The sequence below is a fragment of the Pagrus pagrus genome, assembly GCF_965226575.1.
Source record: "Pagrus pagrus genome assembly, chromosome: 6".
Lineage (NCBI taxonomy): Eukaryota > Metazoa > Chordata > Actinopteri > Spariformes > Sparidae > Pagrus > Pagrus pagrus.
This window is the reverse complement of record NC_140190.1, coordinates 6647308-6661694: the sequence shown is the minus strand read 5'-3', so window position 1 is coordinate 6661694 and position 14387 is coordinate 6647308. Positions and strand designations below refer to the sequence as shown.

General features: G+C 41.8%; 2 protein-coding genes across 5 annotated transcripts in view; one reads left to right on the top strand and one right to left on the bottom strand.

The window, feature by feature from the left end:
• Positions 1 to 14387, top strand: part of gabrb3 (gamma-aminobutyric acid type A receptor subunit beta3) — a 42918-nt gene that overhangs the window by 2516 nt on the left and 26015 nt on the right. For both annotated transcript variants that reach the window (XM_084355465.1, XM_084355467.1), the window contains one exon: positions 12636 to 12683. In XM_084355465.1, coding sequence (XP_084211591.1) covers positions 12636 to 12683 — 48 coding nt within the window. The remainder of the gene's footprint in view (positions 1 to 12635; positions 12684 to 14387) is intronic.
• Positions 1 to 14387, bottom strand: part of gabra5 (gamma-aminobutyric acid type A receptor subunit alpha5) — a 30241-nt gene that overhangs the window by 15065 nt on the left and 789 nt on the right. The window contains exons 2-7 of one of the 3 annotated variants that reach the window (XM_084355469.1): positions 12246 to 12296; positions 9608 to 9692; positions 9294 to 9418; positions 7648 to 7715; positions 6310 to 6530; positions 1493 to 1575 (exon numbers count right to left, since the gene is read on the bottom strand). In XM_084355469.1, coding sequence (XP_084211595.1) covers positions 1493 to 1575; positions 6310 to 6530; positions 7648 to 7715; positions 9294 to 9418; positions 9608 to 9690 — 580 coding nt within the window. In that variant the 5' untranslated portion in view covers positions 9691 to 9692; positions 12246 to 12296. Of the gene's footprint in view, positions 1 to 1492; positions 1576 to 6309; positions 6531 to 7647; positions 7716 to 9293; positions 9419 to 9607; positions 9693 to 10627; positions 11075 to 12245; positions 12297 to 14387 lie in introns of those variants that run through there. The other 2 variants (XM_084355468.1, XM_084355470.1) reach the window with 2 other exon arrangements.

The window sequence follows — 14387 nt, the reverse complement described above, 5'->3', positions numbered from 1 at the left end:
AGGAGCTGGGACAAAATTGAAGGCGAAGTACATAATCCTTTAAATGTGTAATATGTAAATGAGTCTGAGAAATATGAACATAATATCATATTAATGCTAATGTGTGGCTGATTTACTTTGTGTATTTATTATTTAAATCTGCAATATCAAAGAAATTAAGTTAAAAACATTCAAAAGCTTTAACATTATGATTTCTGAAGTTAGCATGCTAACTAGCTTGCCCCAGCCCATCCTGGCCCAAAGCTCTTGTGCTGGCGGGTTTAAACAAGGAAGCAGGAAAAGGTGTTTCCATCCTTGATTTCTATTCATTCTAACACTTTGCCACATTATGCAACATTTCATATCGTTTATTTTCTCCTGTTTGTTAGGGCAGTTTCTTTATGCACAAATTAAAAACCCACAGAAAAAAAACAGGTGGAACTGCCAAATAAATACTGTGAAGTTAGAGTGTCTAAGTCACCTGTAATCTCAGTAACAAGAAGTTTACAGGACACCCGGTAAAGACCTGTATTTAAACTTTGTATAATTAATTAGCAGCAGGTTTCGACTTTCTGGGCTCCCTGATAAGTTAATCGACATCAGATAGCTTGACGCCAAGTACAGCAGCCAATCTAGTCTCAGTTAGTCGCTCTGATTATCCCTATCCCTGCTCTGATGTGACCAAAGTAGTCGTGGGAGTGGCTAAACGTCATTTGACCGAGCATGCAGGGTACTGTAGCTCTGCCTCAGACAGCGCTTTAGGCCCGAGATAACCCGGCATACGTACGAGTGGCAGGGAACACCTCCAATGCTAATCTTAAGCTTACCTGACTGGAGCTCCCCAGGTATTTTTATACCTCTGGCGCTGTGTGAAGCAACCTAACTAGCTTAAAAGTTATAAGTGTGGTTTAGCTGTGCATGTACAAAGTGTATGACGTTTAAAGGTTACCTTGGTGGTAAATGTAGGTTCGGTGTGTGTGTGTGTGTGTGTGTGTGTGTGTGTGTGTGTGTGTGTGTGTGTGTGTGTGTGTGTGTGTGTGTGTGTGTGTGTGTGTGTGTGTGTGTGTGTGTGTGTGTGTGTTGCTGTTTCCACTCTGTGTGTTTCCAATATTTCCCATTAAGTGTAGTTGAGGCAGTGAAGGATGCAGGAGAGCAGCGCTGACATGTTGATTAATGGCTTAATCAGGAGCAGTGTGTCAGCGTCTACATGGCTATCTCCTGCATCGCCACAACAATAGCATTGCACCTGAGGGACACAGGCTGTCAAACACACCCAGGTACATCCATCCCCACATCCGCCGCACGGATAAAGTCACGGAAACTGATGCCACGTCAAAACTACATGCTACTTTTTGTCACGAGTGACCTTTGTGTATTTTTAGAAAGAGATTTTGGGGGACGCTTTCTGTACTCGTGTGGCTGCTGACGTGACACATTTACACTGCAGCTTTTCTTTGCATTATTTAATGCCGTTACTCAATGTGTGCATTTGCTCATGGGCTTGTTTACTCACAGCTTCCGAATTTAAGCGGACAAGCATGGGCGTCCATCGGGAAATCCTCCAGCTGCATGGGGCACTCCGCTGATATAGTCAGTCTGAAAGGAGAAAGTCATGCATCCAAAGTCAGAGAGCAAATAAATCAACTGTGTGAGATGGGACGACATCATCATCATCATCATCATCATCATCATCATACACACATTAGCGTATCTTCTTATAATAAATAATTTGTTTCATTGGGTTATGCGTCATTTTCTACGCAGCCATTAACCGATGAAAATCATAGTCTGTCTTCATTAGTGCGTCTAAAGCACAGAGCAATAAACAACTGAGCCACCAGAGGGTCCCCTGATGATACAGCACCTACAGTATCCAGGACTGTGTGTGCAAAAAATGTGCTTGAGAATTGTTTCTAGAAATCAATTGAGGGTTGTTTATGTGTAGCAAGGCTGCCACCTGCCTGTGGGAGAGCAATAAAGCATGAATAAAAAAAGCTTTATTGGAAACAAAACACAAAGAAAATGAGCTCATCTACACGACCAGCTCACACAGAGTCTGATCTGATGCTGCCCTCTGCTGGACGGACTAATAATAGTCAGAGCTGCTGTCATCACCATGGAAATCAAAGTGTATCCACACAGACGCCCACTGGCAGCAGCAGACTAAACAAGATGCGTGACACTGACTGTGTACCACAATACTGAGGGACAGTAGGAGTAGGGCTGCATGCGATGGTACAAAACAAAATCATTTTGCGATTGTTGGATGGAAAGTGTGTCTGGAATATGATTCAGGTACTTCTACTTTACTGGAGTATTTCGATTTTCTACAAGTTTCTACTTTCTTATACTTTTTATTATATTGTACTATTTCCTTCACTACTGTACATGTATTTTTACAGCTATATGACTTTGCAGATTAAGATTTAACACACAAATCATACAACTATCTTAGAAAATATGCTCCATTTCTGTGGATGAAAAAGCCCTGAAGTCCACTAATGGGTGAGTGATTACAAACTCCAGCTTTGCAGGTAATGTGTTGTAATATTACATTATTTTAAAGGTGCAATATGTAAATATTGGCCACCTGTCAAAGGTCAGGGCATATCACCAGAGTAACTGCTAACTGTTACTTCTGTAGCTGCACTTAGTCAGTTGCCTCAGTTAGCCGTGCAGCTAGCAGTACAGACTGGGAGCTCGGAGTGGTATTATGAGACGGGACAGGCCGGGGCTAGCTGGTTAGCACGCTAACTTCAGTAAATCTCTGCAACACAGTACATAAATGTCTCATATCCTGTTATTTCTCTTCTTTTGGTTCATTTTTTTGAATGTCTTGAACCAAAATTGATATATATTGCACCTTAAACTCTGGTTGGGAGTCAACAGATGCCCTAAGATATATGTGAGGCTAAAATTTAGGACAATTTGTGTAATGTTGAAAAAAATATGCAAGAAATCTTGAATATTTCTATTTGCTGGATGGTGCAGACATAAGAAACATGAAGTTTTAGTGAAAAAGGACCATTTTTAATTTTTAAGGAGAAACTAAAGGGGGAAACTCCCACTGGGAGAAAGTGTGGTAGCTGAGACAGCTTCACCCGTTGCTTGATGCACTATTACCTGACATAAGTAATGATATTCAAATAATATAGTATATTACTGTAATAAGATACCACATTTGAAAAGGATAGTGTTGAGTGTGGTATTTCTATTTTTTACATTAACTTTTTCTTTACATCCAGCACCACTGTAATACCTTATACTGCATTATACGAACATAATGCATAAATAAGATTAAAATTGGCTGCAGAGGAGGGATTTCAGTATATTAAAGGCCATCTGCTGTCTCAGCTGTTTTGGTAAAAAAAAATATGCCCCACATCAACACAGCAGCCTCAATCTGTGAACAGTGAATAAGAGGATAGGAGGAGAAAGAGAATAGAAATACTGATGAGTGTGGAAGTCACTGCGTTATACGGAGCCTGCTGTATTACAGAGCACGACATTACACTGTATAATAATCAGTCCTGTTCACTGGGTCTGTGTTATGTCCTACATCACTCTCTAGTGGTCTATTATGCAAAGCTCAGCCAAGGAGTTGAAGCTATGTGTGAATGTGTTCTGCATACAAAAACTCCCTGTGTAGTATCAGGGACCAGATGTGATTAACTGATTAGCTGAAAGTCTTAATTGTGAGGATTTGCTGCTTTTGCTGAATGCACATAGACAAAAAGATGAATAATTAATTAGGGCCGATTGATCAATATTGATATCAATAATATCAATATTATTTTGGGTCACTACTAGAATGTGTTTACATGCTTTAATGCTCAAAAAACACATCAGGTTTCTCGTACAGTCCAGTGCTGCAGCTCTGTGTTCCCACTCTGTCTGAAACTCTCTATTTTAGCTCCTGTCTCTTTAAGGCCCCCCCTCCAGACTACCCAGCCTCCTCTGTGATTGGTCAACTCACACACGCCTGAGCCACCACTGCTAACAACAACACAACAGCTGTGCTGAATCAATTCTTACGTAGCAAACGAGCTGCTAGGCATAAATTATACAAATGTGTGACTTGGTGACGTAGTGTGATGTCACAAAGTCACAGAATTAAAGGCGGGACTACTGACGAGACGTTTCAGGGGCAGTGTTTTCGGTGCGAGAGAGGAACTTCTGTTGGTGCGGACTTTGACCTTTTTTACTTTTAAGATCTTTTAGACGCACAGGAATGGATAATACACTGAAGGAAAGGAAAAGAAAAAAAAACATGATAGGTCTTTAAATTCAACAGATTCTCTGCCTCCAGCTCCTCAAATATGACTATAGTATAGTATAGTATAGTAAATATGAGTGTCTTTGGATTTTGGTCATTATCTCAAGAAAAAAGATGAATAATCAAGAAAATAATTGATTATTAATTATAATTATAATTATTAAACAAACTAAATAAACAAACTCTCTTTGTTTTCATGATGGAATAAATTGAATAAACAAACTGACCTTAAAGGACACAATAACACAATTTCATACTGTTGTTTATATGTGGCGGACCCTGCCACCTTTCTAGCTTCAAACAGTGTTCTGGGGACCTTATTTTCCTCTGAGAACAGCTGCTTTATTCAGTTGTGGAAAAAAATAATATTGTAAATAATAAAGTTCTTTGTTTTATTTTTTCTCCAAAACAACATAGTGCCCCTTTGATAAATGATGAAGATGATAATCAGCTTCTTCATTTTACTTTTTTTTCTTTCTAGTGTATATTTGAGAGGAACTGCGAACATAAAGAGTTATTATCAAAGAGCAGAATACAGGACGATATCCAGGTCATCCAGGTTAGTGTAGTTCTGCAGCGCTCTGACATTTTTCTGAGCAGCATGACTAATATCCACAGAGGGACTTTACAGTAAATGGGCAGCGCTGAATGGCTTTAATTAGTGCAGTCAAATATATGAGGTAGAGGCACCGTAATAAATCATAATGACCAATAAGGACAGTGCAGACAAGCAGATGAATCACCGACTGAAACTAAAACGCTGCCATCATTGTTCTTATCTTGCACCGGTACGTATTATGTTTTAGATTCATGGGAATTCATTGTGTATTACAGGCACTCGCCGCCTGGATCGAAACCCTGCCTTTCCTCCGAGAGATATTTTCATGGTACACTAGCCGGGGCGCTGCACACTACTTGTTCCAGCGTAGGAGAGTAATGCATGCATAAAATGTTTCTCTAATATCCTTGTTCCCAGAACACAAAAAGCATTAATGGGCCATCGCGATGCTATTTCTAATGGCTTGTGCTGTTCGCAAATGTGCTGCAGATTTGTAGCAATTTTAAAGTCGGTGGATCAATAGTCGTTTTTGACATGACGTCCATTTCCTCCAACTTCCTCTGTTATGATCTGATCTGGGGGATTTATTGCCGTGATAGGATGATGATGATGATGATGATGATACCGATGAAAGTGGATGTAAATGAGATGTTTCGATATCTTTCTACTGTGATGTGTTGCCCTCATATGGCACCATGAAGCACGAATAATGACTGGATTAGACTGCTTCAACTGGAGAAAAGGTGACTTTTAGGCAGAGATGGCAAAAGTACACACATTCTTTACTCAAGTACTGTAGAAGTACAAATACTTTAAATAGTTTTTCTCCCCATTCGAGTCTCCCTCTCTGTCTCTTCCTGCCTTTTACGTTGTTTCATCTCACTACGTCCACCGTGCGTGATTTGCACTGATAGTGGATAAAGTAACCAGCCTGAAAATAAAAACTCAAGTACAGTAACCAAGTATTTGTGCTTTGTTACTTCCCACATCTGCTTTCAGGTAACAGAAAATGCAAACTGGAGGTACTTTACAGCAGCTCATATGACTAAACATCATTTAAATCCTTGTGACAAGAATTGTAGGTGTGAGAGCAATACTAAGCAGGATAGGTTTTGCTGTTTTCCTGTCAAAGTAAAGGTTTCTGTGATGTAGTACGGAGGAGGAGTGAAGCATCCAGTTCCCTGTGACAGAGCGCAGGGTCAAAGCAAATATTTCAAGCTCCTCTGACCTCCAGTTTACAGAACGGGACAACATGATGACGCATCAGTGCACCACTGAGACATGTGTAGTACGAGTGTGTGGGCTGTGTGAGTGCAGCAGGGGTCTTAAAAACCGTTACCAAAGAAGTTATTACAGCCTGATGGATGCTTTAGTCATCTCTCCACTTCTAATTGGATTACACAACATCTCTGAGTCGCCACTCGTCGATTCATAGTCGAGATTGGAAAAGAAATGTTTTTCCGGCTGCGGTCCAAAGTAAGATTTTTAAGGTTACCTCATGGTGTAGAGCAGAGTCCCGTCATCCTTCAGCCGCAGCAGCTTGTTAGGTGTAGTCATATTATGTGCGATGGATTTCTTCCCGTTGAGGAAGAAGGTGTCCGGAGTCCAGATGTTACTGGCCAGGAGGTTATTCAAGGCGAGCATCTGCATCGGGCCTTTAAAGCGAAGTCTCTCATCTTTCCAGCTCTGACGGAAGAACACATCGATGGTGTATTCCTGCAGAGGAAAAAACACAATTAACACGTGGGAATTAAAACACACATGCATTGATTAGTCTGAGAAATGCTGCAGATGTCTGTAAGGAGTGATGTCTGATACACAGTATACCACAGCTGACGAAAGCTTTCCACATGTTAAACACGTATTTTTCAAACACAGCTTTTATTTGTTAATGAAAAGTCAGGATGGTAGGTGGATACAATCAGCCATAATACGTTGAATGTGTGTGTAATTTAAAGTTGCAGTACGCAGTGTTGTTAAAAGTACCCAAAAGTCTTACATGAGTATGTGAAGATATCGTGTCAAAATATTAACTTTGGTAAAAGTGAATGTCACCCTTACAAACAGTACTTGGGGGGGTAAAAGGTCTTAAAGTATCTGATATTAAATATACTTACAAAAAGTACAGCTAAAGGTAAAAAAACACATATATACAGTCGGTATATATATACTGTATATACTTTGGGTTGACTGATTATCAGCCTGACCAGATATTCAGCATTGTTCACATTATCAGACTCTGTATTTCTTTATGCAGTTGCCGACAAAGTAATTCAATTTATGTGAAAATCTGCTACTTTGGCTCTGATGCAGAACGTAATCTGCAAAGTAACTAGTAACTAAAAGTTATCAAATAAATGTAGTGGAGTAAAAAGTGCAATACTTGCCTCCAATATAATAATAATAATAATAATAATAATGGCAGAATGTAAGGTTCCTGTTTTAATTAGTTTCCTTTCCATCCAACATTATTGTTTTGTAGTTACTTGACTCAGATTTTCAATCTTACTTAATGGCCTGTAAAACCAAACTGAACTCACTGTGTATTTTAATAGAAGTTTTTTGTAGATAAACTACAGTTTTATGTAAAATGAATGTTAATAAATTATTTCACATGACCTCAAATCTTCTGATCCCTTTAGTACAAGTTAAAAATGTAACTTAAACCTGCAGTGTGAAACTTCTGCGACCTCCCTCTAGCAGTGAGACGTTAGTGAAGAAGGTCTTATGGCGCTTTGGGCTCCTAGTGGCTGGAGGCTACTCTGTCGCTGTGGTTGCTTCCCCCCAAATTTCATTTTGTAAACATCCTGTGAAGGTGAGGAGAGATTCTTACCATTTCAGTGTCAGAGACCGGACCAAAGCTCGTGACAAAGATGTTGGTTTTGATCTCTGTCACCTTTTCTGTAAGAAGAGACAGAATATCACGAACCTTTTTACAATTCATTCATATGTTGCATTATTGTTCTGAACAACATCTTTTCTACAGAGGAAGATATAATGTAGGTTCTGTTTTCTGCAACGAGAAATTATGAGATTAAAGCAAATTAAATGAGAAAATCACTCAACGGAAAGAAACTGTACATACATCTTAATTTAAAGGAGACATATTTATGCTTATTAGTTTTTGTTCTTTCCTTCAGTGTTTTACATGTTTACAGGTTTGCGTGTTTGAAAATGTCTTAAAAGTTAAAAAGCCCAAAGCGCAACAACAGGAGCTCCTCTCTCCCACAGAAAACACTGCTCCTGAAACGCCTCGTCAGTAGCCCCGCCTTTAATTCCTGTGACTTTGTGACATCACACTACGTCACCATGTCACTCATTTGCATAATTTATGCCCACATTCACAGTAGAGGTGAAGATAACCAGAAGCTGAAAACATGACGGAGTCGACCGGGCGGTGCTGGCTCAGGCGTGTGTGAGCTGACCAATCAGAGAAGACTGGGTATTCGGGGGGGGGGCTTACAGAGACAGGAGCTACAACAGAGCTGCAGCACTGGACAGTATGAGAAAACATGTTTTTTGAGCATTAAAGCATGTAAACATATTATAGTAGTGATAAAAAAATAAAATTATAAACATGGAAATGAGCAGAATATGTCTCCTTTAAGTTCTACATTAAAAAAGTTTGACTTTGGCAACTCTACATAAAATTCCAGGTTGTCTTTCAAAGGAGAAGAAGAGTTGAATTAAAAGATAATTTCTTTGATTATACTCAATATATTAAGTACATACTGGAAAATTAAACTGAACAACCAAACTTTATGATTAGACAAATGATGATAGCTGTTTGGAAAGAATTCTTACTCCACTGTAACTTTATTTTTTATTCACTGGCACACTCCAGATAAATGCAGCATCTCTCCTGAACACCCTGAGGTTATCGGAGCAGCTCAAACACCTACAGGACCAGTGCGATACAGTCGGAGTGAAGCCACACGCTGCACAACATTTATACTTTAATAGAGCCAAAACCAGAGCAGAAGAAGAGAAGACGTTCTCTCTGCTTATTGCATCTTTTCATTTCTGCTCCACAATGAAAACTTTTCAGTCGTTGCCTCCTTCGCCCTGCTTCTGCTGAGAACAAAGGAGCTGCTGTTGACAGGACTAATGGCTTTCTCAAGGTCACACAGACACACTGCTTCAGCTATATGTCCATAGTGCCATTAAATCATACTCAGAGGAGGTGTAAACATCTGATTGTGTCTCTTTGTCATGGACTTCATGAATAACAGACACATCCCCCCGTCTGGATCCAGCAGAAGACAGATGTTGCAGTGCAGAGCATTGTTCTCTTGTAATCTGTCCTGCAGAGCTATCGATGCAGAGGCTCTTTTCATCTATATCCAAAAGTACAGACACCCCCCTAAAGATTCACTCTCACAGGGACATAATCAGTTCTCACCTCGCATATGTGAGACTGTTTTAATTACCAAAAATGTCAGAGGTGTTGGAGTTTGACTGTCCGCTGGGAAACCTTACCTCCCAGTCCAGGGCGGAGTCTGTTGTCATAGCCGTCCAGCAGTCCGTCCAGGATGCGTGTGAAGATGGTGATGTTGTCATTCAATTCAGCCTCTTTGGGCGTTCCAGTCACATCCTGGGAGAGGCTGGATGGAAGAGCATTTTTAAAATAACGACTTCAAATGAACAGACGAAGCTGAGGTAATGTGAGATGATACGTCACTTTGAAAAGTGGAATTAAATCCAATCAATCCAGCAAATATTAAAAGAAGCCATGTTTATTTTACTACAAGGTGAATTATTCAAAATAAGAGTTACGGGAGTCAGTTCCTCACCTCAGACGGCAGGTGATGCTCACAAGCAAGACACAGACCCACAGACGTCTCATTGCAAGGCTGTAGCACATTCCATCGCCCATTCCTGAAACGACACATCCTCACTTCATCAAAACTACAAAAACTGGGTTTTATCACAGCACAGTTGAGAAAGAAGCACTCCGGCTTCTATCACAAATGAAAAACAGTATTAATAGAATAACTAATTGTTTAACCTGCCTCCTCCGAGCAGTTTCACAGTGGAAACTATAATAAAATATCAAATAAGGCGTGTATCTCTCATAGTTTGATGCCAGCAGCTTTTACAGTAACATCTGACCCCTCGCTGATAAATCTTCATCAGTTGCACAAATGTTTTCACTACTACATCCCAGAGGCGAACACACACTGATGAGCTGACAGTATCACAACAGCCAATGCAGCAATCTCCAGCACTCTCTGAACAGTGCAGGACAACATCTGGCGGGAGCTGCAGATGTTTGAAGAAAGATGATAATGCAAAGTTCCTCTTTCTTGGATGTTCAGATCTTCCGCCCAGCTCACTGCTGAGAGCCTCTGTTGAAATTTCACTAAAACCAACCCTGTCTAGAGAAGTTGATGACTTCTGACAGGCTGAGCTGGGCTGCAATCCTCCACCACTGGATACCTGAAGGTGTGAAACGCCTCTGACAGTAGATGCATCCACACACACACACACCATCCAACATCCAATACAATAAACCCCGCAACAATCCTGCCTGCACCTCCTGCAGCTGGTAAAACCCCCTCAGTGTGGCTGTGAGTGTGCGCACCCTGCCTGCACCGCATCCCCTCTTCATTCACGACTCACTCCCAGCCGACCGACTGTGAAAAACACCCCCCTCGCATCCACAGCTCCTCTCTACTGTAAACCCCGTTCTCCTCCCGTACCCACACATCCCACTAACATCTCGTACTGTACACGCTGGCCTGTGACAAGCCGCTCTGCTGCACAGGCGCCGGTGGTGGTGGTGGTGGAGCCGCAGTTGCCCAAAAGCTTACCACACAAGACGATGCGCAGTCAAACTTCTCCACGCAGATCGCAGCGTTCAGTATCTGGCATCAAATGTGCAGAAGCGTCTCCTCCATCCGAGCACCGAGGAAGAGGGGGATGAAGATGTGGACTAATTTCACTGTCAGCGAGGTTTTTTTTTTTCTTCCAGCCCCCCCAGAGCGATTAAAAGGCTGGCAGCGAAGAAATAAAGGCTCCCCAACACTTCTGCTGACTGACCATCCTTTTTTTTTTTTTTTTTAGTTTGGTCTCCGAGGAGCAGCCGCCGGCAAACACAGCAAGCTTTGCACAAAAAAAATCCAATAGTGGTGGTCCGGAAAGGCGAAGTGCACAATGCAAATAAGACTTTAAAATAAATATAAAATACAAAGAAGAGACGAGACGAGTGAGTGTGAGCAGTGCGGACAGAGAAGCAGGAGGATGTACGGCCAGTGTGGTGGAGGAGGAGGAGGAAGAGGAGGAGGTGGAGGAAAGAGATGGTGGAGACAGATAGGGGAGGGAGGGTGACACAGAGAGAGGAAGAGAGAGAGAGAGAGAGAGGAAGGAATACAAAGGAGAATGAGTAGTAGCAGTTACAACCATGAGAGGGGTCTCCACAACAACACACACCTACTAAAGCTTTAATCTGACGATTAATCAGCAAAACTACAGCCACAAAATATCAAAGTGTGTCTGTTAAAGGTAAGAAACAATACTTGATCGGGTACGTCACAGCCATGAGGCTATGAAGTGTTTTATATCCTTTTTTCAGTCCATATACACACATTTTGTGACAGGGGCGCCCCTAGAATTTCTGTGTAGTGGGACCCCAGGGGGGCCACTGGAGACCTCGGGGTGGCCACCGAAAGCCAGGGGTGGTGTTAATTATTTGATTTAGTGTTAATGAACAGTGTCTAATGTTGAATGTCAGAAGCATATTATGCAGCTCGCTAGGGGAGGGGAGGCACTCGCAAAAGGGGCGGGCAGTGGGGTGGCCATTGATTGTATCGGGGGGCCATGGCCCCTTAGGAGATGTAACGTAGGCATGTATTTTACAATTTAACAAACTTTTTCACAAAAATGACATCAGTCCATTGAAACAATAAACCTCCCCGGAGACTTCACGTCTTTTCTGCATTATAATCTCACAAAAAATGTTTTTCTATCAGATAATATACTATATACCGATATATCTGCGATACGCCAATATCGGCCAATCAATGTATCGGTCGGGCTCCAACATTTAATCCCTGCGAGTGGGCTGAGAGTCGGGATGCACTCATCATGGATCATGTATGTGATTGATCCTTCAGTACAGTTAATAATTCTGTTCGGACCAGTTTGGTACCAGCTCGGACTGCGTGAGCTGTGTTTGTTACATGATGTGACGAGCTGTAAAATGAACTCTTCATCTTAACTGTATTATATCAGTCCATTTCCCAGTAACAGTAACTAAAACATGCAGAAAAAGCCTTGTATTAATTTACATCGCAACTGGATATCGTTTTTTGCAGATAACCTGATTTTAGGTGTAAGACTCAGTACTGACAAGGAGAAAACGGTGTATCACCAGTGTTGGGTTTCCCTTTTTGTGAAACGACTTTATATAAACGCCATCTATTTCCTCACCTTTGATAGTGCAGTCTATTGTAGTCCTCCTGACTTAAATGGGCCACAAACCTGGAAAAAACAGAGTCCTGATTTTTGTGGTTAATGGTCTATGGAGACAATATGTCACACACGTCTGCCAGCAGCACAAATAGAGCTCCACATTTCATCATTGTGCATTTATCTCCACCACGATTAGGGTCAACTCACTTCACACGGAGTCAGTTTTGAGGTGGATTTCTTTTTAAAGTTTAAAAAGATACGATCAAGTGCGAAGAGTTGTGACTCGAGGTGAAAGCCTCCTGCCCGTATCTCCTGACAGGGTGGATTCACAGCTGGATTCAGACACATCTAAGTCAAAGTCTGCACAACACTAACACAAAGAATTAATTCTCCTTTTTTTATTTACAGGAATGCTGTCGATGGGAACAAGAAGCTGTTCGCCATCTATGACACGAGGTAAGAATCACTCTCTAAAAAAAAGTTCTGTATAAAGTTCTGAAGAGTGTTAATTCTGAAATGCAGAGAAAGAGCTGCCCTCTATCTCCTGAAGAAATGGAAGGAGAAATGTGTTGGGAAGAGTCCAGTTCAGGCTCACTCTCATTCCCCGCAGTAATATTGAACTTCTTCCACTACAGCAAATACTGTAGCAAACAGGAAAAAAAGAGCTGAGAGAGAATGTATACAGAAAGCATTTGGAAAATCTTTACATGAATAACTTAAAATGAGCGACACAAAAGTATTACACACTGGATCCAAAGGCTCGTTCTTACCTTTGCTGCCAAGAATCAAGAATAAACTCTCAAAGTTATCAGGATTAGATTCAAGCAACTCTGTAGACAACAGGAGATATTTTGTGGAGATATTTTTAATACAGGCACTGTATGTGTCCTTCCAAAACCCATATTCCCGGTCTACAGATCTTTGCCATTGTTCAACCCTGAAAACATTTGAATAGTAGTAGTAGTCAGATGATTTCTCGATCTATAGCGTACATCCAGGGGCGTAGCACAAAATTCTGGACCCTATGGGCCCCTCCCTGCATGGTTATTCATTCCAGTATGTTTGTGGGCCCTGGTACATAATACGCTTAATCCCAGTAAACACACTGACCTCTTCAGCCTACTTCGTGGTCTCCTGCTGCTGCTCCTCTTGGGGTCACTCATCCTCCAGAGCAGCTCTTTCCTGCCAGAGTGTCTCTGGGCTTGCTAGGCAGAGCGGACAGGCAGGGTGTCTGCAGGGCGGGCGGCTGCCAGGCAGTGACACTGCAGCTCTGACAGTGGAAGAGGTCGGTGTGTTTACCTGGAAAACTACAGCTCGCAATCCACTGTATCAGCTCTGGCGCTGAAAAAGCAGACACAACCAATTAACACCAGACAACCACTGAACAGACAGTTAGGAAATAGCACGCTAGCTAGCTAATCCTTGTCTCATTTGTGGTGTGAAAGAGTAAATACCTTGTTCTAAAAATTCAGTAAAATATTGCATTAAAGATAAAAACGGTAAATTCATCATGGCCCACTGACCTCCCTCCCTCCCTTTGGTTGTCCAGTGGACTACCAGGGCACCCAGGGGTGTGTGGAGACCCAAGGAGAGCTGAGAACAGGCTATCGGCTGTGGGCCTGGGTCCACAGATCTCCCTCCTTCTTGTTGTCCAGCTGACTACCAGGGCCACAAAAAACTCTTAGAGATTTATTCAGTTTATTCAGAGAAAGGCCCCGATCAGTTGAACTCGACCACTTTCCTCACCTCCTCCCGTCTTAAAACTTGTTGGATGCCACTGACGTCACGTCTCAGATCACGAATCGCCGGAAACAGTTGTAACAGAAGAGAAAACAACAATAGACCCATTTTGAAAGAAGCATCTATAAAACGATGGTGTCACAACCTCCGCAAAATGACTCGTTTCACTATCATAATTTGAGCCATTCGATCCAATAACGGTTGGAAAGCCTAGAAGAGCCGCACGATTAAATAATTTTCATCCCCAGAACTGGAAGTTAGCCGGCTCGGTCGTCGATCCAGGTACTTTCATCACCGGGAAGTCGAGCTTTTTTGGCTTCATAACACAACTGAGCAGCTTTCATAGGAATGAACGGGGCTCCACCTCCAACACTGTGTCCAGTAATAAAACATCCTTAAACAGACTGCATCCCAAACTCC